The sequence below is a fragment of the Neovison vison genome, chromosome 2 (assembly GCF_020171115.1).
Source record: "Neovison vison isolate M4711 chromosome 2, ASM_NN_V1, whole genome shotgun sequence".
NCBI lineage: Eukaryota > Metazoa > Chordata > Mammalia > Carnivora > Mustelidae > Neogale > Neogale vison.
Window position 1 is genome coordinate 161,168,971 of NC_058092.1, and position 24,275 is coordinate 161,193,245.

Below are 24,275 nucleotides of genomic sequence, written 5' to 3' on the forward strand. Positions count from 1 at the left end.
CACCTCCAGCTGGCCTGCAATCACTGGAGTAGAGATTTTTTTCAGAATAAGCTCTGTTCTCTCACTGGGATGGGAAGGGATATCCACCCATTTGTATGGTGGAAGTTAAGGAGTGGATGGATCTCAGGCCCTTCTTTGTAAACAGGTTAGCACCATTCTACTTGGTTGTGCTTCTCTATCAATCAACCTGCTGTATTTCCTGTGTTCCGTGCCACTCTTTTTCTTTTTTGGTTTATTTCATTGTTTTGGTGGAGAACAGATTCATGATATTTACACCTCCCCCACCCCCACCACCATACATACTTGACTTCCAGAACTAACCAGTCCCACCAGTTCCTGAGCGTTTGGCCATTCTGTGATGTAAAGTAGATCAAGTTTTGGCCTTCCCCAATACTGGCTTAGGATTCAGTTTTCTTGGATCTTCCATTTAGTTATCACTTCAAATAGCTTGCCAGCTACCTGTTTTCTCCCATTGTCTTATTCTCCTGAGAATTTTTGCCTTTAAAACATTTTTCTTTTTCTTTTTTCATTTCTTTTTTTCATTTTCATTTTTCTTTTCTTACTGTCATTTTAGATAGGAACAAAAGTAAATGTATAGCTCCAAGCTGCCATCTTTATGCAGAGGGCTCCAACCACCTTTTTTTACCTGGGTAACTTCCATTAGTCCTCCCATTTAGCCTTCTCTGATCCTTCTCCTTTGTCCCTTCTCTGCCATTCTGAGTCACCTACTTCCAGAATTCTTCATATGTGCTTACATGACATCAGAGTGCTCTCTGCAGGTAGCTCTTTCATTCATCCATTTGGTCAATATTTATTGAGCACCTACTATGGGCCCATGAGGGCACTAGGGTAACAGCAATAACTAAAGTACACAGCTGTCATAGAGCTTGCCTTCTAGGGAGTGAAACAAACAAATATGCAGGTAAACATACAAACATGACAATTTCAACTAATGATAAGTGTTATGAAGAAAATAAAATGGGTAACAAATAGAGACTGGGGTGGGAGTGGTAAGACCCTTTTATAATGGGTCTAACACATCTTTTCTAAGGTGGTGAACCCACTCTCAATTCGCAAAAGTGCAAAGTAATCAGGGTCCTCAAAGCCAAGAGGCAAACGGATAACTGAGAGAAGGGTTTGAAGCTATGGAGGAGCGTTTTGAGGACAGAACACAATTTCCTTCCAAAGGCCCAGTGGGAGGGCTTGGGCGGGGGAGAACTGAGGACCAGCTTATGTGAGGGAGGTATGAGTAATGCAGCAATAGGAGGCGGGCCATGCTGAACTGGAGGTTTGAGCTTCTTGTGGTGTCTGAGGTGAGCAGAGGGAAGAGCTTGATGGAGTAGTTCTGCAGACATTTTTACTAGAAGGTGAGGCAGACATCTGCACCACACCCCAGTTTGTTTGGATGTTATACATTCTCTCTTATAGGAGGAGCTCCTCAGAGCTCCAGAGCAGACAGGTGTTCTGGGGTCAGCCACTCCACTGGAGTCCTGAGGTGGGGACTCTCAGGGGACAGAGACGTCCCCGGAGTGAACATATAAAGCCACACCAACTTCCTTGAGGTGCTCTGATGAATGTGTGTGGGGGGGCATGGTGGGGTACTCATTATTCATTATGATTGATGATAAGGTCTTTGCTAGGCAGAGGTTTGGAGTATAATATTATAAAAATTCCAGACACTGAGAAAGCCATCTGTGACCCTTGGTGTCCTTCTGTCCTCCGTGATTGTCTTTCTGGCCCTGGCCAAGTCGGTCACACTCGTTAGATGTTCTCTTGTCCAACTTCCTTGAATGGAGATGCAGAGAGCTGTACGAGTCAGGTGTGCCTGGCCAGCCTCTCCTGTGGCTGTCACCCTGCTCTATGTCCCTTGTCACCCTTCCCCTCCCCTGCTGCTTGTGACAGGACTGCGCTCACAAGTTTTGGTAAAGCCGACCAAGAATAACTTCTTGCCACTCAACTGTTGAGGTAACACCTATGTGGGGTGGCCTTTTGTCTCCTTCTTGGCTGTGGCCCTTTTGATAGATCGGTGTCCTCACTTCCCCCATGAATCTGAGGGGTGCTGACACTCTGTGTCCCTCAGTGAGTTCACATGCCCCAAGAAGGAGAATGGAGTCAGGCGTGGTAGATTTTCTCTTATGTTGGGGTTGCCCTTTTGCCCCCAGAGCACTTTGTGGAAGGACAGGCTTTTCCTCAGACTCACAGCTGGGAAGAGGAAAACACTACCAGTTAAATAAAAAGTCTCAAAAAGCTCCAAATACAACACTGAGAGTAGACTCTAATGTGGTAAACTGTGGACTCTGGGCAATAATGATGTGTCCATATAGGTTCGTTAATTGTAACCTGTACCACCCCAGTGGGGATAGTCCTCGTGGGGGAAGCTGTGCATGTGTGGGGACAGGGAGTCTCTGTCCCTCCCTTTCCATTTTTTTGGTGAACCTCAACAGCTCTAAAAAGATGCAGTCTTAAAAAAATGAAAGCACTGTAAATTCCCAACACAGGATTTTTTTTTAAAAAAGGTTTAAATTATGGGATGAATAGGGTTATCTGACTCTGTGCTTAGAAAATGAGACTGGCTCACAAGAGCTTTGTTATTATTATCTCATTTTCAAGCCAGTTAGCCTGGGGAGGTCGAGGATGTGCCTTGCTGCCCAGAACGCGTGGGGACTCTGGGTTTAGTGCAGGCTGGAGCACACTGGCTCCGGTTCCTCCCAGGCTCTCCCCAGACACCAGATGGACACTGAGCAGGATTCCAGTTCTTGTCATCTCTGTTGTTACTCCCAAGGTGCAGAGGAAACCAGTGTGCCCAGGGGGCCAGGCAGGGTGAAGGCAGTGGGTGAAACTGAGTATGCTTTTTCCTCTTTCCATTTCCACCTGGGGGTTCCTTTTGAAAGCAAGGGAGTTGGGGTTCCTCTGACATGTTGCCCCTTAACCTGTCTCCCCATTACTTTGTGACACCAGTGAAATTCCTGATTGTGACCTGTGTCAGCGAAACCTGTTCAGAGATGGGTCCGAACCAAGACCCTGCCACCAAAATTTGGCTAAACCTCCCCAATTCCAGATATTTGTTTTCCTCTCCTGTCCAGTTGTGGGAAGCTTCCAGAGTCTTGCTGCTCTGAATAGTTCTGCTGGCAATCTGGCCATCCATAGGTAATGTGTGCTTCTGTTTTGCCCTTTGTCAGCAGGAGCTGGGACTTTTATTGATTTGGTTTGGCCTGAGGAGAAAGGAAGCCAGGTTCTTATCTTCTCCTCATTAATGTTTCATGTTCCATGAGCAGCTATTCCTCCTCCCACCAGGGAGACTGAGCTGTGGACCCTCGGATACTTTCTAGCATCAGATATAAATGGTGCTCCCTCACATACTGGTCACTGAGTCCCAGCAGGTGTCTGCGGGGGGAGGGGATGGGGAACACAACGCTGTCCCTTCTGTCTTCTCAGAGTTAGCGTGGCTGAGAGGAACTGGGGAAGGTGACAGAGAGACAGGGGAGAGGCAGGACAGGGTGAGGGGGAAGGGTTAAATAATTTAGTTGCAGCTGCCCTCCTTAGGATGAAGCCACTTCTGCCCTCCCTGGACCCAGAGGGTGGTGGTCATTTCCCAGCCGAGAGTCGTTGGAGCCCAGGATGGCCAGTGGCTTCCTCCGAGTAATGCATGGCACCGTTGCAACTTGAATCCCTGTTAGTTCCCTTCCCTGAGGCAGAGCTGGCTTCTGTCACAAGGGTATTTTTTGACCTTCCCAAATTGTCACTGAAGATACTGTGTGTGGGTGTCAAAAAAGAAAAAAATACTGTGTGTGTCACTGTTTGGTGCCAGAGGACTGTTTCTCTTATCAGGGAAGTCCTGTGAGTCATTTTCTAGAGAGCTAGGGAGACCTGGTTGGTGCAGGGCACACCAGCGTTAGTGACCACAGCACCCTCTTCCAACTTTCTTAAAGCATATATCACAGTGTTGGGAATTGCTCATGCTGAATTCCCCCACCCCTAGATTCTGAAAGCTCTAAAGAGAAGAAGTCTGCCTTCTTTGTCAGGTTCCTGAGATCTTGTCCCAAGCCAAGCACACTGGAGATGCCCATCAGATAGTTGTCCAGTGGGTGGGAAATAAACATGACCCTGGCTTGTATCTTCCCTGGGAGTCCCAGGCTCTGGCATTAAGACCGAATGGTTACAGCTTATGGACCCACAGGTCAGATGACCTGTGGCATCTGAGCACAGGAAAAGGAGGGGGGTGCTCAGCCGAATTAAAGCCCTCAGTGTATTAAATGCCCTGGCGTCATTTCCAGGTGTAGCTGGGAAAATGCACATTGAATTTCAAAATGATCTCCTTAGAGATCATCTCATACAATTTCCTCATTTTTTTGAGCAAGGAGTTTCGGAGAAAATTTACCAAGTTCTCCCTCGGTAAGCGCCCCTACTAACTGCCCATTAGGAATCCTGCTTTATCATCTTTTGACCATATTACCCCAACCTCCTGTTCACTCACTTCTTCTAAGAATAGAAATTGTGTGGAATTTTAAAGAACAGAAATTGGAAAGCTGACGTAGTCAATAGTAAGGTGAATGTTTAGGTGGCTTGCTTCAGAATGCAGATCTTCACATTTTTTTTATTAAGATTTTTTATTTGTTTATTTGACACAGAGAGATCACAAGTAGGCAGAGAGGCAGGCAGAGAGAGCAGAGGGGAAGCAGGCTCCCTGCTGAGCAGAGAACCCGATACGGGGCTCAATCCCAGGACCTTGAGATCATGACATGAGTTGAAGGCAGAGGCTTAACCCTCTGAGCCACCCAGGCACCCCAAGATCTTCGTATTTTTCTCTTGTTCATTGGCTATCCACCAGGGACTTGCAGATGTATTTGTCTAGATAGGACGAAGGAGGCATAGGTCTGTATCCTAATATCCCCCCCTTTCTTTCTCTTATGCTGATGGTTTCCTGGTGAGTTTTGTTTGGATGGTTTATTAGGTTTGCTATGTCCGTTTAGAAACCTTGAACATAAACTGTTCCCATCTCCCTCTTCACCTTTCATGCCCGGGCTGGCCCTTGATTCCCACGTGAACACTGGCTCTGGAGCTACATTCTTTTTGTGTGTTTGTCTAATTTCATTTATTTATTTGAGAGAGAGAAAGAGAGAGAGAGCAGGCCGGGCCAGGGGGCAGAGGGCAAGGGAGGAGTGCACTCCTGAGCCGAAGGCAGACGCCCAACCAGCGGAGCTGCCCCAGCGCCCCCGCAGCTACGTTCTCGCGGCGTCCCTTCTTCCTCTGACTGCCGTTAAGGAAACCGAAGAGGATGAAGAGGAGACATGAGGAAGAGGACAAGGGGAAGGAAGACAAGAAAACCGGCCACCATTCATGTCAACCCATGAGCGGGCCAGGCTGTCACTGCCATTGCGGTGGCCATGGACGGAGCCCTCTGGAGGTCCGGGCACGGGAACAGCCACATTCTACGGGCAGCCCTAAAGTGAATAATCCTGGAACAAAGGACATTCTTTCCCAATAAGGGAAAGGACAGTGAACTACTTTCCACAGAGACCCACCAGCATGCCCTCCTTTTCCTCCTCCTGTGAAGGACGCGGGGAAGCTTTGTCCTGGCCCCGTGTCTGGAGACGGCACCCTCAAAGCAACTGCACAGCGACTCTTGGTTCAGGCGTTCAGAATCCACGAGAACTTGGCGGATGAGCAAGTTCAGGGGACCGGGGGATCCAACTCTGCTGTGATGATTCCTGGGATGAAAGCTGACACACACTGAATCCTTTCCCTTAGTAGCCCTTTAATCCCCCCCACACCCCTCCTTCACAAACAAGGAAACTGAGACAAAGTCCACACTGCTGGCACATCTAATGGGGTGTTCTTCCTGTCACAGCCACTTGCCAGGGTGCAAGGTTGGCCCCGCATGGTAAGGGGGTTAGTTCTCATGGCTGCTATCTGGTGGACCCCACCCTGCCCTTGTCTCCCACCCCAGCCAGAACTGGGCTGCTCACTAGTGCCTCGCATGATTCCTACTCAAAGCCTCGCTCTTTCGGCCAGCCACATTGTTTCAGCAACCAGGTGATATGGACAGGAGGCCGGAGCCGTTTCCTTTCCTGCGGCTCCTTAACCCCATCGAGCCATTGTGCTGTGTTGGTCTGTGGACAGTGATGCTATCCTCTAGGAGTGCCTGGGCCCGCATTAGTCATAGCGAGCCCCTGCAGGCATGACCCAACCAGAGCCAGTGTTGGGGCTGGACCAGCCCTCTGGTTCTTATTTTGGTTATAGGATGCATTTGAGCAAGAACTATCAGGGAACTATGAGAACAAGATGTGCTATTCACAGGTCCTGCCAGGCGCATGGTACGGCCAGGTCCAAGCAGGGAGCGAAGATGGACCTGGAGTTCTGCCTTTATTAAGGGCTGAGGGCAGGGTATCTGATAGGGTTTCTTGAGGTCACTCGTCACTGGCTCATTTAAGGCGTAAGAGTGGGAATTAAGGCAACAGGCAGGAGAAGCGAGGTCACTCAAACTGTCATTAAGTCGCTTACCCAGGACTTTCTGAAAGAGGGAACTTCCTGGGTTGGGGTGGCCTGATCCCTTATCTGGCTGATTTGCCAAGAGCTGTGTCTTAGCGCTGGTGATGTACTCGTTGGAGATGGATGTGTTTGCAGGGAATGTTTTGGTGAGCAAAAGCCTAATGTTGGGCACCTACATTACAATTGTAAAGCTCAATGTCACATGCTTTCACTACACGCATTTTCATCAAATACAAAATGATGCAGAGGTGTGTTCCCCAAGAGTCCCAACATACAGCACCAAAGGTGGATTTTTTTGCTGATGGAGAAAATAGAAGCAGGAGAGGGGCTTGGGTGGGGAAGAGGTGAACAGGTGGTCTCCTGGCGGTCCGGCTCTGCTGCGCTCTCTCCTGGGGACAGCCTGAGCTCCAGAGGGGAACCTCCCACTTGCCTCCGGGCAGAACTGCGAAGAAGAGCCTCCCACCCACCACGGACCCCCGCGCTGGAGGAAGAAACTCGTTTTTTAGCCAAACTGAATGATGGGTCTTCGCTTCTACCTTTTAATTTCTTGATAGTTTCTAAATGTTCTTTTCTCTTTTGCAGCCCTGAAATGACATGCCATTCTGTAAAGAATGTCAAATCAAACCAGTACACAATGGAATATTTCTCACCATTCTGATACCCATAAGCTTTTCGGTGTAATTTTATGGCTATGCTTTCTGACCAGATATTAGTTAATAGTCTGAAGTGAAAAGCTAAAAGAGAGTTGTTGCCGTTGAGAAGCTAAATATGCATAAACACATTTTTAGTGTCTAGAGATTTTTTCCAGGCTCTTGGGAAGTCTGGCTTGTTGCTTTCTAATTACAACATAAGTGAAGAATAGGTCTGAAATTATGAAAGCTTGCCTCAAGTAAGGCGTGTTTATTTCGTCCTCGTTTTTCATGCCATTAATACAACTTATCATAGAGATTCTAATTTATTTTACAATTGAGTCTCTAGCAACTGAACATAATCTCTGGTCTTCTTTTTAGTTCAAATCTTTGTTTCATGTCTTCCTTAATAAAAATACAGTGCTAGGAAAGAGGACACAATGCACAGTATTTCACACACAGGATGCTGATAAGTTGAGCTCTGAAGAGCCATTAGTGTGTCGTCCAATGCACAGTTCTGTCCCAGCTCTATATTTATTTTTTTTAAAGACTTATTTGAGAGAGAGAGAGAGGGGGTGCATGCAAGCACATGCATGAGTGGAGGAAGGGCAGAGGCAAAGGGAGAGAGAAAATCTCAAGCCAATTCCACACTGAATGTGGAACCCCACTTGGGGCTTGATCACAGGACTCTGAGATCATGACCTGAGCCAAGATCAGGATTGAGCTGAAATCAAGATTGGGTCATTCTACTGACTGAGCCACCTTGGCTCCCCTGCTAGCTGTATTTTTTTAAATGCCTTTTTATTTAATAATTAAAAGGTATTCAGTGAATATTTGTTAGGTAATTAAAGAAATGAATGAGTGGATCAATTCAGTGACACTAATATATAATATTAGATAAGTCACTTAATTATGAAGCATATCTTTAAGTATCTGTCCATCTGCCCTCACCAGGATGAGGCCAGACTTCGATTTGATTTGTTCACAGGTATATTCCAAGCACCAAGGACTGTGTCTGGGACAGAAGGTACTCAGTAAATGTTTCTTGAACAAGTTAGTGTGTCCGAGGCTATAGCCACAGGCTGTACTCTCTCATCTCAGCCAGATGGCTCTTAAATGTTTATCTTTGGTCATAAAGGGAATTGGGAGAAATATTTCTGATGTGTTAAAGGATCAGAGCAGGTTCCTGATCAGAGCTGTTCCTGGTCCTGTTGCACAAATGTCATCTGCCCACAGGAGCCCTGGCTCAGAATGCCTGGAAGGCAGCTGCAGACCTCAGTGTGGGTTTGTTTATTTTTAGGAACTCTTTGCTTTACAGTTTCTCAGCTGTGATTTTTCACTTTCTGAGTCCTTAAAACAATCACTTCTGGTGACTGCAGGCACTCCACTGGATACTTACACACCCGTGTTCATAACAGCATTATTCACAGTAGCCAGAAGTTGGGAGCAGCCCAGGCGTCCATCGGTGGATGAATGGCTAAATGACGGTGTCCAGTGTGGTGCACATCCATACAGTGACTACTATTCAGCCTTAAAAAGGAAGGAAGGGGCACCTGGGTGGCTCAGATAAGCATCTGCCTTCAGCTCAGGTCATGGTCTCAGGGTCTTGGGATCGAGCCCCACCTCGGCGGGGGGGGTCCTGCTTAGTGGGGGGGGCTGCTTGTCCCTCTGCCCCTGCCTGCCTCTGCTCATTCTCTCTCTCTCTCAAATAAATAAAATCTTAAAAAAAAACCACAAAAACAAAGGAAGGGAATTCTGACAATGCCATAATAATGCATAAATATTGTATGAATCTACTATTATGAGATATCCAGAGTCATCAAATTGATACAGAACAAAGTAGCACGGTGGTTGCCAGGGGCTGGGGGAGAGGGAATGGGGAGTTAGTGTTCAACGGATACATTCCGACCCCGAAATGTTTAGAAAGATAAAGCGGTTCTGGAGGCAGATATTGGGAACCGTTGCACAGTGATGTGGATGTCCTCCGTGCCCCAGAACTAACTGTACCCTTGCAAATGGTTAAAATGGCAATTTCTCAGCTACGTGTATTTTACTGCAATAGGAAAAAACTCACACTCGTTTCTGTCTACTTGGCTCAGCGGTTCAGTTCACCACTCTTACCTTATCCTTGGTTTGAGGTCCCATTTCCGGATAAATCTCCAGTCCCGAACCTCAGCCTGCCTAAAGGACTCAGCCTGTTTTATCTCGGATTTGAGTGGCATGTTCTCAGGGAGTCCTGAGATGTCACATAAAAAGACCCATAACCCTGAATGTGTCTTCCAGGAGAGCCTACATACTGAGAGTTTGGTCCATGATCCCAGAGGAGCCCAGTTTTCCAGCTGTCCCCACCAAAAAGGTGGAAACCATCCTGGCCTCTCCAGATCAGGCCCCCTGTGAGTGAGTTCCACCGAGAGACCACGTGGACCAGGAGAATTGCCTGGCCAGCCCTTCCTGAATTCCCGAGCCACGTGACTGTGAGATACTGTAGGAGAATGGTGGTTGCATTAGGCCACGAGGTTTGGGCAATTATGTTGCAGTAGGTACCAGCGTTGCCACTAGGCGCCGTTTGGCTTTTGGAGATTATCTGCTGTTGTTTTAGCTAATGAGGGGCCATTAACAAGGGAGATTGTCCGGGGAAGCTGCCCTGAGTCTTGAAAAATCTCTGTGTGGCTACATTTCCTCCAGCCAAGCCAACTGAGCACCATTGCATTTTCCTGGATGATTCCGAAAACCCCACCCTTTCTGCAGCTCCTGTTCATGCATTTGAGGTGATCACAGCCTACCAATGCTGGACTGCGCCTTTGCTGAGCAAGAAAATGAATGGAACAGAAAAAAACAAAATAAACAGAATTCCTATTGTATCTTAAAAAAAAAAAAAAAAAGGAAGACCCTGAACCGTTGTTTTCTTGTTGTTGTTTTGTTTTAGTTTTTAATCAGAGTAGGAGTGGCAAGAGTGTGCACCCCAGTCTCGTTCCTGGTCTTAGACAACTCTCTTCCACTGAATATGGTGTTAGCCGTGGCTTCGTCATATATGTCTTTGTCATTGAGATGTGCTCCTTCTATGCCCAATTTTTTGAGAGTTTTTATCGTGAAAGGATATTGAATTTTGTCAAGTGCTTTTTCTGCATCCCTTCAGCTGGTTATATGATTTTTGTCTTGCATTCTGCTAATGGCTGTGTCACCTTTGTTGACTTCCCTAGGTCTAATCATCGCTGCTTCCCAGGGAGAAATCCCACTTGATCATAACGAATGATCCTTTTAATGTGCTGTTGAATTCAATTTGTTAGTATTTTGTTGGGAATATTCTCATATATGTTCGTTAGGGATATTGGCCCATAGCTTGCTTTCTTGAAGTGTCCTTGTCTGTCTTTGGTATCAAGGTAATGCTGGTCTTACAAGGTGAGTTGAGGAGTGTTCCCTCCTTTTCAGTTTTTGGGAAGAGTTTGAGAAGAATTAGTGTTAATTCGTCTTTAAATGTTTGGTAGAATTCATCTGTGCAGCCATCTGATCCCGGACTTTTCTTTGTTGGGAGGTTCTCAGTCTCGTACTTGTTATTCGTCTGTTCAGATTTTGTATTTCTTCATGATTCAGTCTTGGTAGGTTCTATGTTTCTCGATATTTGCCCATATTTTCTAGACTATCCAATTGGCTGGCATATAATTTTCTTAAGTCTCTTATAATACTTTGTACTTTGGTAGTATCAGTTATAATGTCTTCTCTTTCTTTTTTTTTCCAGTTTACTTATTTTCAGAAAAACAGTATTCATTATTTTTTCACCACACCCAGTGCTCCATGCAAGCTGTGCCCTCTATAATACCCACCACCTGGTACCCCAACCTCCCACCCCCCCGCCACTTCAAACCCCTCAGATTGTTCCCCTGTTCTTTTTCTTAGTAAGTCTAGCTAAAGGTTCATAAATTTTGTTTTCAAAAAACCATCTTCAGTTTTGTTGATTTGTCAATTGTTTTCCTATTCTCTTTCATTTATTTCTTCTCTAACCTCCTCCCTTCTGCTAACTTTGCACTTAGTTTATTCTTGTTTTTGTTTGTTTGTTTGTTTTTAAAGATCTTATTTATTTATTTGACAGACAGAGATCACAAGTAGGCAGAGAGGCAGGCAGAGAGAAAGGGAAGCAGGCTCCCTGCTGAGCAGAGAGCCTGACATGGGGCCTGATCCCAGGACCCTGAGATCATGTTAAAGATTTTTATCTATTTGTCAGAGAGAGAGAGCAGAAGCCTGGAGAGCTTCAGGCAGAACAGACAGAGCAGGCAGAGGGAAAACCAGGCTCCCCACCAAGCAAGGAGCCCGATGTGGGACCCCATCCCAGGACCCTGTGATCATGACCAGAGCCAAAGGCAGACACTTAACCCACTGAGCCACCCAAGTGTCCCTGTTCTTGTTTTTCTAGTTCCTTGAGTTGTAAAGTTGGGTGGTTTGTTTGACTTTTTCTTAACATAAACATTTATTGCTATGTGCTGCCTTCTTAGCATTGCTGTTTCTTCGCCTCATACATTTGGGTATGCTATGTTTCCACTTTTGTTTTAGGATCTTTTAGAATTTTATCTTTGACCGATTACTTATTCAGAAGTGTGTTGTTTAATCTCCACATATTTGTGAACTTTCCAGTCTTCCTCCTATTTTTGATTTCTAGTGTCATACCATTTTAGTCAGAAAAGATACTTGATATGATTTCAGTATTTTTAAATTTGCTGACTGTTTTTGTAACCTAACATATGAATGTATGTACGAGTATAGTCTACGAATGAATGTAACCGAATTTTCTTCTATCCTGGAGAATGTTTCAGGTGCACTTAAGATGAATATATATTCTGTCACTGTTATATGGAATGTTCTATATATGTCTGTTTGGTCCATTTAGTCTAACGTGTAGATCAAGTCCAGTGTTTCCTTATTGTTTTTCTGTCTGGATAATCTATACATTCTTGAAAGGGGGAGTATCAAAGCCGCTGCTATTATTGTATTGCTGTCTATTTTTCTCTTCAGGTCTGTTAATATTTGTTTACTATAGGTAGGTGCTTCAATGTTGGTTTCACATGTTTTTATAATTGTTCTAGCCTCTTGATGAATCAACCCCTTTATCATCACAATTACCTTTTCTCTTACTATAGTTTTTGACTTAAAGTCAATTTGTCTGATAGAAGGATAGCTACCTCTGTTCTCTTCTGGTTTCCATTTGCATGGAATATGTCTTTCCATCTTTTCTCTTTGAGCCTGTGTATGTCTTTGAAGTTAAGTGTGCAGGCAGCATATAGTTGGGTCTTGTGGTGTGTGTTTTCTCTTTGTTATTTAAAAAAAAATCTACTTAGCCATTCTGTGCCTTTTATTTATTTTTTTTTTTTTTGAGAAGGAGCACGCTTTATTGGAGACAGAGCACTGCATGGGACCAACAGGTGAAGGCGGCTTGGGGGGCATCCTACACGCTCAAAAAAGTACACAAGGAGGTTTTGCTAGTAAGAAAGATCAACTGGAACATGGGTTCCTCTGGGCAACTTCCCCAACCTCATCCCTTCAAGGGGTCAGAACAACCCTGACCACTTCCTTGAAGGCAGCTGTGGTCTGCTAGAGATATAGTCCCTCAGGGGTGCCTTCTTGTTTTTTATAAAGAACATTTTCTTTAGATTTCTTGAAGTCTTCATTTGTTACTTTCATTCTGCGTTCTCTCAAGGCCATCAGACCAGCTTCTGTACAGATTGCCTTGATATCGGCACCCGAGAGGTCATCTTTAGCCATGATCAAGTCATCCAGGGTCACGTCATCGGCCAGCGTCATCCTGCTTGTGTGGATTTGAAAGATGCGCTTCTTAGTCTTCTCATCGGGCAGGGGAAACTCAATCTTCCTGTCGATGCGACCTGGTCTGATAAGAGCTGGATCCAAAGTCTCTATTCGGTTTGTGGCCATGATAACTTTCACGTCACCCCTCGAATCAAATCCATCCAACTGGTTCAGCAGCTCCAGCATTGTTCGCTGAATTTCTCTCTCACCACCAGAATTTGAGTCATACCTTTTTGTTCCAATGGCATCAATTTCATCAATAAACACGATGGATGGCGCGTGTTCTTCTGCAACTCGAAACAATTCCCGAACGAGTTTGGGCCCGTCACCTAGGTACTTCTGAATAAGTTCCGAGCCAACCACTCTCAAGAAAGTGGCTGAGGTTTGGTTTGCTACTGCTTTGGCTAATAAGGTTTTACCTGTGCCAGGTGGACCATAGAGAATGACCCCCTTCGGGGGCTTTATACCCATCTCTTCATAATACTCAGGATGAGTGAGAGGAAGCTCCACAGATTCCTTAATTTCCTGGATTTGGTTGTCCAACCCCCCAATATCAGCATAGGTTTCCTGGGGCGCCTTTTCTACCTTCATCACTGTGACCAAGGGATCTGTGTCGTCCATAAGCACCCCTATGACGGCATGCACCTTGTGGTTGAGCAGGAGGGAGCAGCCCGGTTCCAGCAGATCCTTGTCTACAAAGGAAAGAATGCTGACGTAGTGTTCGGAGCCCACAGATGTAGACACGATGGCGTGATTGTCATCAATGATCTCTTCCAAGGTTCCTACTGACATTGGGGTCCCTCTCAGGTCATCCACCTTAGACCTTTCCTCCTCTTGCTTTTCTTCTAAAGGCTTCATTTGTTCCTGATTTCTAATGAATTCTTCCTCCATGAGAAGATAGTCTTTAATTCTCTCTAACTTCAATAATTTTAACCGGCACTGAGTATGGGGTGTCACCAGTGGCAGCTTGCTGGCAGCATCTGGTCCCTTTGTTTTCTTCTTCTTTTTCCCCACCCGAGTTGGTACAGGAGGTTCATATTTCTTTTTCTTGTCCTTGTCATCCTTCTTGCCACCTCCAGGGCCATGACCACCACTCTGACTCTGACCCATCTTGCTTCGGCCGCTCGAACCACCCCATTCTGTGCCTTTTAAAAAAATAAAAATTTTTAAAAGATTTTTTTATTTATTTGGGAGAGATGATTGGGGAGGAGAGGGAGAAGCAGGCTCCCCACTGATCAGGGAACTCAATGTGGGGTTTGATCTCAGGACCCTGGGATCATGATGTGAGCTGAAGGCAGATGCTTAACAGACTGAGCCACCCAAGCACCCTTCACTCCATGCCTTTTAGTTGGAGAATTTCAACCATTTATACCTAAACTAGTTATTGACAGGTAAAGCCCTACTATTGCCATCTTGTTAATTATTTGTAGTTCTTTTGTTCCTTTCTTTCTCATTTGCTGCTTCCATTTGTGAACTGATAATTTTCCTGAAGTGGTAGAATTTGATTCCTCTCTGTCCTGTGTATATCTACTACCACTTGTTTTGTGGTTATCCTGTGGCTGACTTGAAACATCTTGTAGATATTAACAGTCCATTTTAAGCTGATAACATCTTAACTTTGATCACATACAAAAACTCTATCTTTTTACTCCCTCACCACCACACTCTTTTTCATATCAAAATTTACATCTTTTTGTATTGTGTATCTATTAGCAAATTATTATAGTTTTTTTGTTTGTTTGTTTCAGATGCATAATGTAATGATTTGATATTTGTAAATATTGCAAAATGATCACCATGGCAACTCTAGTCAACATCCATCACCGTACATAGTTAATTTTTCCTCCTTGTAAAGAGAGTTTTCAAGGTCCAATGAGAGGCCAGTGAGAGGAGATAGGACCAGATCCAGGCCCACAAACAGCTACAGGGGCCCTGGCTGTTGGTGTGCTCTCCTGTATCTGGAAGCTCTCCCCATGGGTGTGCACATGGCAGTGGAGGCCAGTGTTTGGTGTCACTGGGATGGGATCCTCCATTGCTTCCATTGTGTGGCTGCTATTACTTGTCCCTGGTTTTCTTTCTTGTTCCTACCCAACTCTATATATCTGAGCTTTGCTTGTCTGGATGGGATGAAATCAAAGCAGGGATTCTGAGTTGTGGCCTTGAAAAGCTGGGGAAGCTAGTCAATCACCCCAGCCTCCTTTCCTGGTGAGGGGAATTCATTCTAGCTAGAGTGCCATCTTGGTGCCCGGCAATGCTGGCTTTGGGGAGAGGATGATGCAGGCAAAGAGAGGCTGTCTTCTCTTCCTGTATGGTTATTCTTGTGTGGTCATTCTTTTTGCTCCATTGTGTTGCTGGAGTTCCTTAAGTGAGCTCCAGAACTGTCTCAGAATTGTTTTCACTCATGGGTGACTGTGTAATTGTTGATCTTTGCTAGGGGTCAGAGCCTGGGGACCCCAACTCCATCATCCTGGTGACATCACTCTCCCCCATCTGCTCTTGCGCTTTGAAGCCTCCATGGAAAGAGCTCCCCTACTGGCATCCCCTTCACTCTGCCCTAATACAGGTTCTGGACGGTAGATTCGTCCACTCTCTTTTTTCTTTTAACTATTAAAATATTCCATATGTGTACCATATTCTAGAATTTGTCAAAAATTTTTCTTCCTTGATAGCTAACTTTTCCCATCTCTAGTACTATTTTGGGTTTCAGTCCATGTGTATGTCCCCCCGTAAGTGAATGGGATCTGGAAACAAAAGAGTAGTAGTCGTGTATGTTCCGTTTGTTCACTGTCTTGAACCCAGAGCAAGCAGTTTACTTTTGAATGATGTCTTGGTTTAGCTCAGGGATCAGCATCTTAGAGCTGTTTATTCTGGGTTTGGCATATTAGAGCTGTTTATTCTGGACCTGCATTATTCAGCTCCCCACCAAGGAGAATTTGAAAAGGTTCATGGAAGCAGAAAACAATCAGTAACTATAAATTATAATTATTGTACTCATGAGGTAGTATTGCAGATAGGAAGGAAATAAATATTCTAATAGAATACATACACCTATGTACACCATACAACTTTGAATCTATATATAAATAAGCAGGTACTTACTGTTACCTTCTAGTATGTATGTTTATGGAGGTAGGGATTTTAGTCTGTTTTATTCACTATTCTAACTCCAGTGCCTGTTATGAATTAGGAGCTTGGTCAGCACTGATCAGGCGAATGAATGAATGAAACACACACACACACACACACACACATCCATTGTTGCTTCTGGCTTGTTGACAAAAAGCATCAAATGTATAGAACCTCAAATCTATTAGAACATTGAGCTCTTGATAGGCCTTCCTTCTTCTTGCCAAACCATAATTGTGTACTGTTGTAAATGGCATCTCTGCTCATTCTTGGAATGGTTGTCTTCATTTCTAGACTGTTTTATCATCCAAGTTAATTCTCCCTTTATACCATGTGTACATACTTTCAATTTTATGAGCAGGTTGGGAGATAAATTTTAAGGATGTTGATGACTATGTTTTGAGTATATAGAGTAGAAAATCACTGAAATTTCCTTGTGCAGTCTTTAATGGTCTAGGATCCTCACAGCAATTTAACAATTATTATTTAGGCAGAATACAGAAAGTTATGCAAATGTTTTGGAATGTGTTTTAATGCAATAATTATGGGTGTTGGTAATACCAGTTTGTATGCAGCACCCATTATTTGTTAAATATTTTATAATTAATTATGTTCCTTCCCTTTAGGTCATTCCTCTAAGGCATATATGTGACTAATCCTCATAACATTCTTGAGAGCTAAATATTGTGGCTTGAAGGCAACAAATGTCTCAGATATTAACCGACTTGCTACTGAAGGAAAAGGCTAAAAATTCAAGAAGATGGGAGATCATGGTACAAATATTATGAATTGCTCCAAAAATACCTGAAATTCTGCCCAGTCCATTTTGCTGGCAACCGTGCTGTATCTTCTCTATGATTTTAGCTTTTCTTTCGAGACAAGGGGGAGCTAGACTTTTTTTCCCTGCAGGCAGTGAGTCCCAGTGTCCTTGAGGACAGGACGCCCATACTCGGTTTTCAACTCCACAGAGGCTGGGCACTCCCTGAACACCAAGAGAATAGAGGGCAAGGTAGAAGTGAGTTCCATCCTTAAATTCCTACTTTAATGCCAAAGGGGCTTCTAAAGGCTTAAGCAAAGAGCAAAAAAGTAAAACTTAATTAGAAATGATATGGGAGGGGGCAAGAGTTGGATGAGGAGGAAGGAGTTGGGGTGCCACTGACCTCTTTAGTTTCCTTATAACTTCATAGCGTCTTACCTCTATACCTTCTTCCTCCTTCCCGTCATCGCTTCTCTCTTTACAAGCTCTATACCAGCAGTGGAAAGGGAAGGCAGGAAAAAAGTACTGGTGAGCATTGAGAACCAAATAAAGGGGGCAGAGAAGGGAAGGGCTTTTTTCTTACTCCCAACTACTCAGTTTCTTCTCTCTCTGCTCCCTTTACTGGTCCAATTTGTTTTCCCCACACTGCCAGTCTTTGCACATAAAGCCACAGCCACTCTTTTTTTTTTCCCCAAGTGTATTTATTTATTTTTTAGTAAGCCCTACACCCAACATGGGGCTTGGACTCACGACCCCGAGATCAAGAGTCAGCGGCTCAACTGGTGGAGCCAGCCAGGCATCCCACCACAGAGGCTCATTAATACAGCATTAAACATCTAGTTGCTAAAAAAAAAAAAAAAAAATCATGTTACTGAAAGTCAATTTGTCTATGCAAACCAGGTATATAAGATAAAGTGGGTGCTCAGTCTCTAACCCCGTGAGGACGATGAGCAGAAAAAGTGGAAATGCCAAGGGGCTGCACCGACGTGCAGTATCCATCACGTGGCCATCCTTGTCCTGATGGTAAGCAGAATATTTGACACAACAATTTGACCTAGCCAATCAGGGCGTGAGAAGCCCTTCTGAGATTAGGAACCCAAGGCAAAGAGATGAAATTGCAAATAGAACACGCTTCACACACAGTAACTGTGGCCTTTGCACATAAGCAGTGGGGCTGTGCCTTACATGTTGGGCATTTATTGTCAATATTTCTAAAAATGGTATCATCTAGAGTCAGAAACCAATGGTGTGCATCTGAAATGAATAATAAAGAAATGAAGTCACTACCAACTGGGTGGCAGCCCCACTGATCCGCATACTAAGTGGAGCATTTTCTAATTCTTTGTGGGCTATAGATTTTAAATGATTTTTAAAACAGTTTCTCAGGGCGCCTGGGTGGCTCAGTCATTAAGCGTCTGTCTCGGCTCAGGTCATGATCTCGGGGTCCTGGGACTGAGCCCCACATTGGGCTTCCTGCTCCATGGGGAGCCTGCTTCTCCCTCTCCCACTTCCCCTGCTTGTCTTCCTTTTCTCCCTGTATCTCTTTCTGTCAAATAAATAAAAATCTAAAAACCAAAAAAACCCCTAAACCAAAAAAACAGTCTCTCACTCTTAAAACAATCCTATAAAGTAGGAAGGAAATTACTCAGACCCTCATTTGACCAGTGGATCGGCTGATGACCCCTGTCCTGGTCACCTGACAGCTGGTTCTATCTTTGGGACCAACAATCACCCACTCACCCAGTGACTCTGAATCATTTAAAGTTTGTGTCATCCATTCCCGGGGCAGGGAATATCTCCCACTTCTTTCAAGATACCCACTTTTCCTCTGCATTCTCTCTGGGTCCTCACTGGTGTAGTCAGAATCTGCTAGCTGAGGCCTCTCGCTTCTTATTGGCTTCCCCCAACCCCACCCCAGTGTCACACTGCCATCATGCCTCTTGATGTCAGTGTCATTTCCTGGTGTCCCTGCAGGATCTGGCACGGGGCAGACTCCTTTCACACTGTATCAAGACTCTCCGGTCTGACTCACCAGTTCTCTGTGCACAGTCCATTCCCAGGGCCCCCCAGAGCCCCATGGGCTCCTACCCCACACTGGCTTCCACCCATGCTCCTTTGCGGGACTCCTAATCCAGAAGGTGCTCTGTCTGCTCTCCCCTTCCCCTTCCTGCAGCTTCCCTCACAGTGCAGGGCCAGCCTGACTTCTGCCTCCAGATCCCACAGGCTCTCCTTTGTCCTCATTCTTCTGAATGGTCTATCACTGTTGAATCTCCTTGCAAACTCTCTCACCGGAAGCACCGTACCTTTGGTTTCCATTTTGTGACACCAGTTAGATGTTAAATTACTTGAGACAAAGGACCAACCACGTCTTCTCTCAGAATCCTTATTTATTCTGAACTGTGCTGCTCAACGTCTTGTTGAGTGACTTGTCCGGGGCAGGGGCCTAGGACTCAGGTCTCCAATTCTCTTTCCACAAGCCCATTGTTCTGGAAGTTACAGCACTTATGACCTAACTCTGATATTTTCTATGTTTTGCCAGACAACGTGGACGACAGTTCTACTCGGAAAGTCCGAATTACATCATCTCACTGGGAACTAAATGAAACTACTTGCCTTTAGTAGTTCTTATAACCAATTTCACCATATTTGCAAAAAGCGATTATTTATATTCAAAATCACTTAGTGTACTTACAGAGATTGGAGTTTTTGTTTTTGTTTTTAAGAAATTGACAAATGGAAATAGTTTTCTCTCCTTCTATGATTAAAACACATTTGAATGTTAATATTGTCTACTTTCTAGTTATGATAATCTGAAAGTTGAGGTAATCTGGTCTGGCTTTATTTTATAATTTATGTTTTCATTGTAGCACATGTGGAATATTTTTGAATACTCGTGGAGTCACACTGTTCCATACTTAGCTCTTTGGTATATAAATAGGACATATCTTAAAAATAATTTTAATTTGGTGACTAATCTAACAGAGAGGTGGAATGACTTCTTGTTCATCCAAGTTGATTTCTCTGAGTTATAGGAGCGACAGCCAAGGGAGACTTCCTCACCTGCGTTTTTTTGTTTTTTTTTTGTTTTTTTTTTTAAAGATTTTATTTATTTATTTGACAGAGAGAGATCACAAGTAGGCAGAGAGGCAGGCAGAGAGAGAGGAGGAAGCAGGCTCCCTGCTGAGCAGAGAGCCCGATGCGGGACTCGATCCCAGGACCCTGAGATCATGACCTGAGCCGAAGGCAGCAGCTTAACCCACTGAGCCACCCAGGCGCCCCTCACCTGCGTTTTTGCTGGTCACGATTCTTTTCTTTTGCCCAGTGTTCCACATCAGGGCCCTGGACAGTTCTTTTGAGGACCCAGTCTAGCTTCTCTCTCCTTACTAACTCACGTGGATTGTTCTGCCCCGCCTCTATCAGGATTCATAATGAAGGCTTCGAGGTGGGGTCCTGAGCAACAGCGGAGTCGCTAGAAGAAACCAGCCATTTCATAGAAATGGCCACTCCTCCTGCACTCATCACTTTTTCTCCCAATGTTGGAATATTCTATGGAGTAGGTTTTGACTGATCCCACCCAGACCATGTTCTCCACCCTCTGACAAGGTATCTAGCACACCAGTAGAAACCCAGTAAATTCCAGGTTAAGTCGCTTGAGCCAGGAACCTTCTGAATAGGTTCAAGCTGATGACTGAGTGTTTAGGCTGTCCCTGACCTTGATGATCAGATCATTGTGCATTCTCTGTTCCAGAAGGCTGGGTCCTAGAAGTTAGCTTCCATAGTCTCTCCGCGGTCCCAGCCCTTGTTATCCATGCCAGCTCCATACTGCTAGCAGTAAGGCACCATGTCTGTGTGCATGTCCCAAGTTATGACAAGGGTGGGACTGAACCTATGAAAGATTCAATTGTGACAGCAATTTCATGTGTTGAGTAGAGCATCAGTGATACGCCAAGACATGCTATTAATGCTCATCAGACATTTTCTTGCTTCATCCTCACAGCAAGCCCATGAGGTAAGAATTTCCCCCTTCTTTTTGCGACTGAGGAAACAGAGTCAGTAAGTGTAGGTAACTTGCAAGGATATACAACAAGTAAGTGAAAGTTGGAATTCAAATCCAGGGCCACATGAAGTCAAGCTCATATGCTTAACTAAGAGTAGACTTTCAACAGGATTTTGGATTTTCTTTACTTCTGACAACTTTTTTTTTTTAAAAAGACTTAGAAGGTAAAATGTGCGAGTCACACAAGCATGAATTTATTGTCTCACTTGCATTAGATCTTTGACCAGAATAATGCAGGTCTTTTTTTTTTTTTTAATTCCCCAAATATTGGCTCAGTGCTGTGGATGTACCTGGTGCAAAGTGGCTAGAAACTGACTAATTAATGGTAGAGCTATGTTTCCTAAATGTAGAGACACTAGAGATAGTAGGACTCAGCTCAGGCTTTGTCTCAATCTGATACATTGTCCTTGAAAACACATTAGTTAGCTGCTGTGGACTTGGCAATGCCTGTACCTGTTGTCCACAAGTAGTGGTGCAACTAATGACTGTCCTTCGTGGGCTGGCGTCTAGCCCTGTATAAACATTTCTTTTTTAGAATGAGTTCTTAATTCCTATGCCCTTCAGTTTATCACTGGTTTCTTGAGAAATTCATCTGTCCAGTCACAGGATGAAGATTCAGACCAGGGACCTGGCCCATTTTCTGGGCAGCAAGTAGCTGGACTTCTGGCCTTGTCCTGTTGGGATCTGAGCCAGCACACCACAGAGAGGGGCTCCTTCCACCCTCTGCTACTGACGCCAGCCCTTCTGCTCCTTTCCTCCTGCCCACTCTTGCCTCTGTGGTTGCCAGAGTAACCATAAAAATATTACTCCACATGCTCTAGGAACAAAATGTCAGTGCACTTTACTATTGTTTTAATTTAAAAACTGAAGTGTGAAAATAACTCCAGCCTGGAAGAAATTCCCTTTCTGGCAGGCAACTCCCTTTGGAAAGAAGAGTACAAAATCAGTCTGAAGAACTCAGGAGTAGCAGCAATACTTAGGCTTATTGAAAGGACCCAAACTCCTGTGTCGAGCACAGTGGTCAATGTGCAATAAATGCGTGTTCGGTGAGTGAATGAATGAGTGGAAAATGTGACAGCTTTTGCTGAAAATTTTAGGGAAAAATGCTGACTTTTAAAGTTAATCCCTGGCTATTATAAATTTCAGGGTGGTAGGTACAGTGAGTTGAGTGGCATCCCCCCAAAATTGATGTCCACTCAGAACCTTAGAATGTGTCTTTATTTGGACTTAGAATCTTCGAAGATGTAATTAGAGATCTCACCATAGAATATTCTGGATTTAAGGTGGACCCTAAATCCCAGTGAAGAGGAAAGGACACAGAGGTAACTACAGACAGAGAGGAAGGCCATATGAACACCATGTGAAGAGAGGCAGAGATCTGAGCTTTGCTACCATGAGCCAAGGAACACCAGAAACCAGCAGGAACTGGAAAACAAAAGAATGGATTCTCTTCTAGGGTCTTGGGCAGGAGCATTGCCCTGCTAACAGTTTGACGTCACATTTCTGGCCCCCAGAACTGTGAGGGAATAAATTTCTGTTGTTTAACACACCCAGTTTGTGATAGTTTGCTGACAGCCCTTAGAAACTAATACAGTGGGGACAGTTGAGGTTAATACTGATGTTTCCCTGTTTACTTAGTAGTCAGCATATCATGACCTCCCAAGGTATGTGGAAAAGTGAACTCATTATAATGGTCATGGTAAAGAAAGATAGTCTCTTTTCTGCCTATTTTCAGTTTTTGGCACATCTTTCTTTCCCCATACATTTACAGTTGCTCGGTGGTACAGATGTTACAGGAATAAAAACAATGGGAAGTCTGGGCCGTCTGGCTAAGGAGGAAGATGGGATCGTAAGGGAGAGGATCTTATGGGTAATGAAGGTGAAGCCTCTGGAGCCTAGTCTAGATTATCAGTTTTTTAAAAGAAGAGTTAAATTCCTTGGCATGAGAAAGTGAGAAGTACTTGAACTTGAGTTCTTTTAATTGGCCTCAAAGAAAGAGAGAGGGGAGCTTGAAAAAAACAAAGAAAAGGTGACATATAAAGATGTGAAGGGAGAGACAGTGGGGGAAAAGGTGAGGTGAAGACAGGGAAGAGGTAACTAGAGAGAAATGGAGGGGAGGGAAGGAGAGGGGAAGGCGAGAGAAGGAAATCCCCAGGGGGCAGGGGCTGTGGAAGATTGGGGAGGAAGGAAGAAAGGGGGTTTGGTCAGGGAAAGAGACAGGGAGAGGGGGTAGAGAGAGAGGTTATTGGGTCCAATCTGCCTTTTCTTGAAATGTTTAGACCATTTACATTTAACATAATTAGTAACAAGTTGGTCTTAAATCACCATCTTGCTATTTGTATTGTTGGTCCCATTTGTTCTTTTTTTCTGCTCTTTTTTACCTCTTTTTTGTCTTCCTTTGGATCAACTGAGGATTTTTATTATTGTATTTTATGTCCTGTTTTTTTTGGGGGGGTATATTTGCTATATCTTTGTTTTACTTATTTTCTGTGGTTGCTTTAGGATTGAAAATACATATCTTTAACTTCCCCATTTCAGACTACACATAATATTGCAACAGTTCATATCTAAGGTAAGAACCTTGTAACTGTATTCTTCCATTTCTCCCTCCCATCCATTGTGCTATTACTGTGAAACATTTTACAAAGCATTATAACATGTGTTATAAACCTTGTAACACATGGTTATTAATTTTGCTTTAAATAGTCAGCTACCACTTAAAGAAATTTAACGATGAGAAAAATAAGAAAAAATGTTTCTTATTACACACAAAAAATCAGATCATGTTACTTCCTCACTTAAAACCTTTCAACAGTTTCCTATCATACCTTGAATTAAATCTAAACTCAACATGTCCCACAGCTTAAATCTAGCTGGGGGGAGGGAACATGTTTTCAAAGCATCTAGTTCCATGCTCATTTCATGGAAAGTTCCCAAGAAATGATAGCTAGTTTCATTATTAACTTAATTTCTATCTCAGTGTAATTTACATACCCTCAAAGAGGAGTCAATTAGTCTAAATGAGGGCCTAGCTATAAAAGCTCCCTCCCTTCTTTCTTTCCTTTCTTTTTTCTTCTCCACCTCCCTCCCCACCTCACTTGCTGTTCTTTCAGAAACAAACACTCTGCCTCCTAGTCACAAAGAATTTTAGTTGGAGAACATGACCTTTTGGATTTGTCATGTACCTCCTGCATTTACCTTGTGTTTTTATTAAGATGTTTAGAAAATATGGGATTTTCTGCAAGTTATCTGCTCTTTTATCAAGGACTACTTTCTTTATTGTCAAGGCTCTATATTCTGGTGGGAGGGATTGGCTTGTTCTCTTCTTCAGAATGCTGAATTTAATTGTACTGTGACTTTTGTTACACCGAGCTACTCAGCACGCATTTCTCTTTAACAGTTCTGTGAACATCCCAATATATAT

The 24,275-nt window shown here is 44.1% G+C and overlaps 1 protein-coding gene across 1 annotated transcript; it reads right to left on the minus strand.

The window, feature by feature from the left end:
• Positions 1-12,480: 12,480 nt before the first annotated feature.
• Positions 12,481-14,039, minus strand: LOC122898887 (26S proteasome regulatory subunit 4-like). Its single transcript, XM_044236552.1, has one exon. It carries the CDS (start codon positions 14,019-14,021, stop codon positions 12,699-12,701), a length of 1,323 nt encoding a protein of 440 aa, XP_044092487.1. The 5' UTR covers positions 14,022-14,039; the 3' UTR covers positions 12,481-12,698.
• Between the last annotated feature and the right edge of the window lie 10,236 nt (positions 14,040-24,275).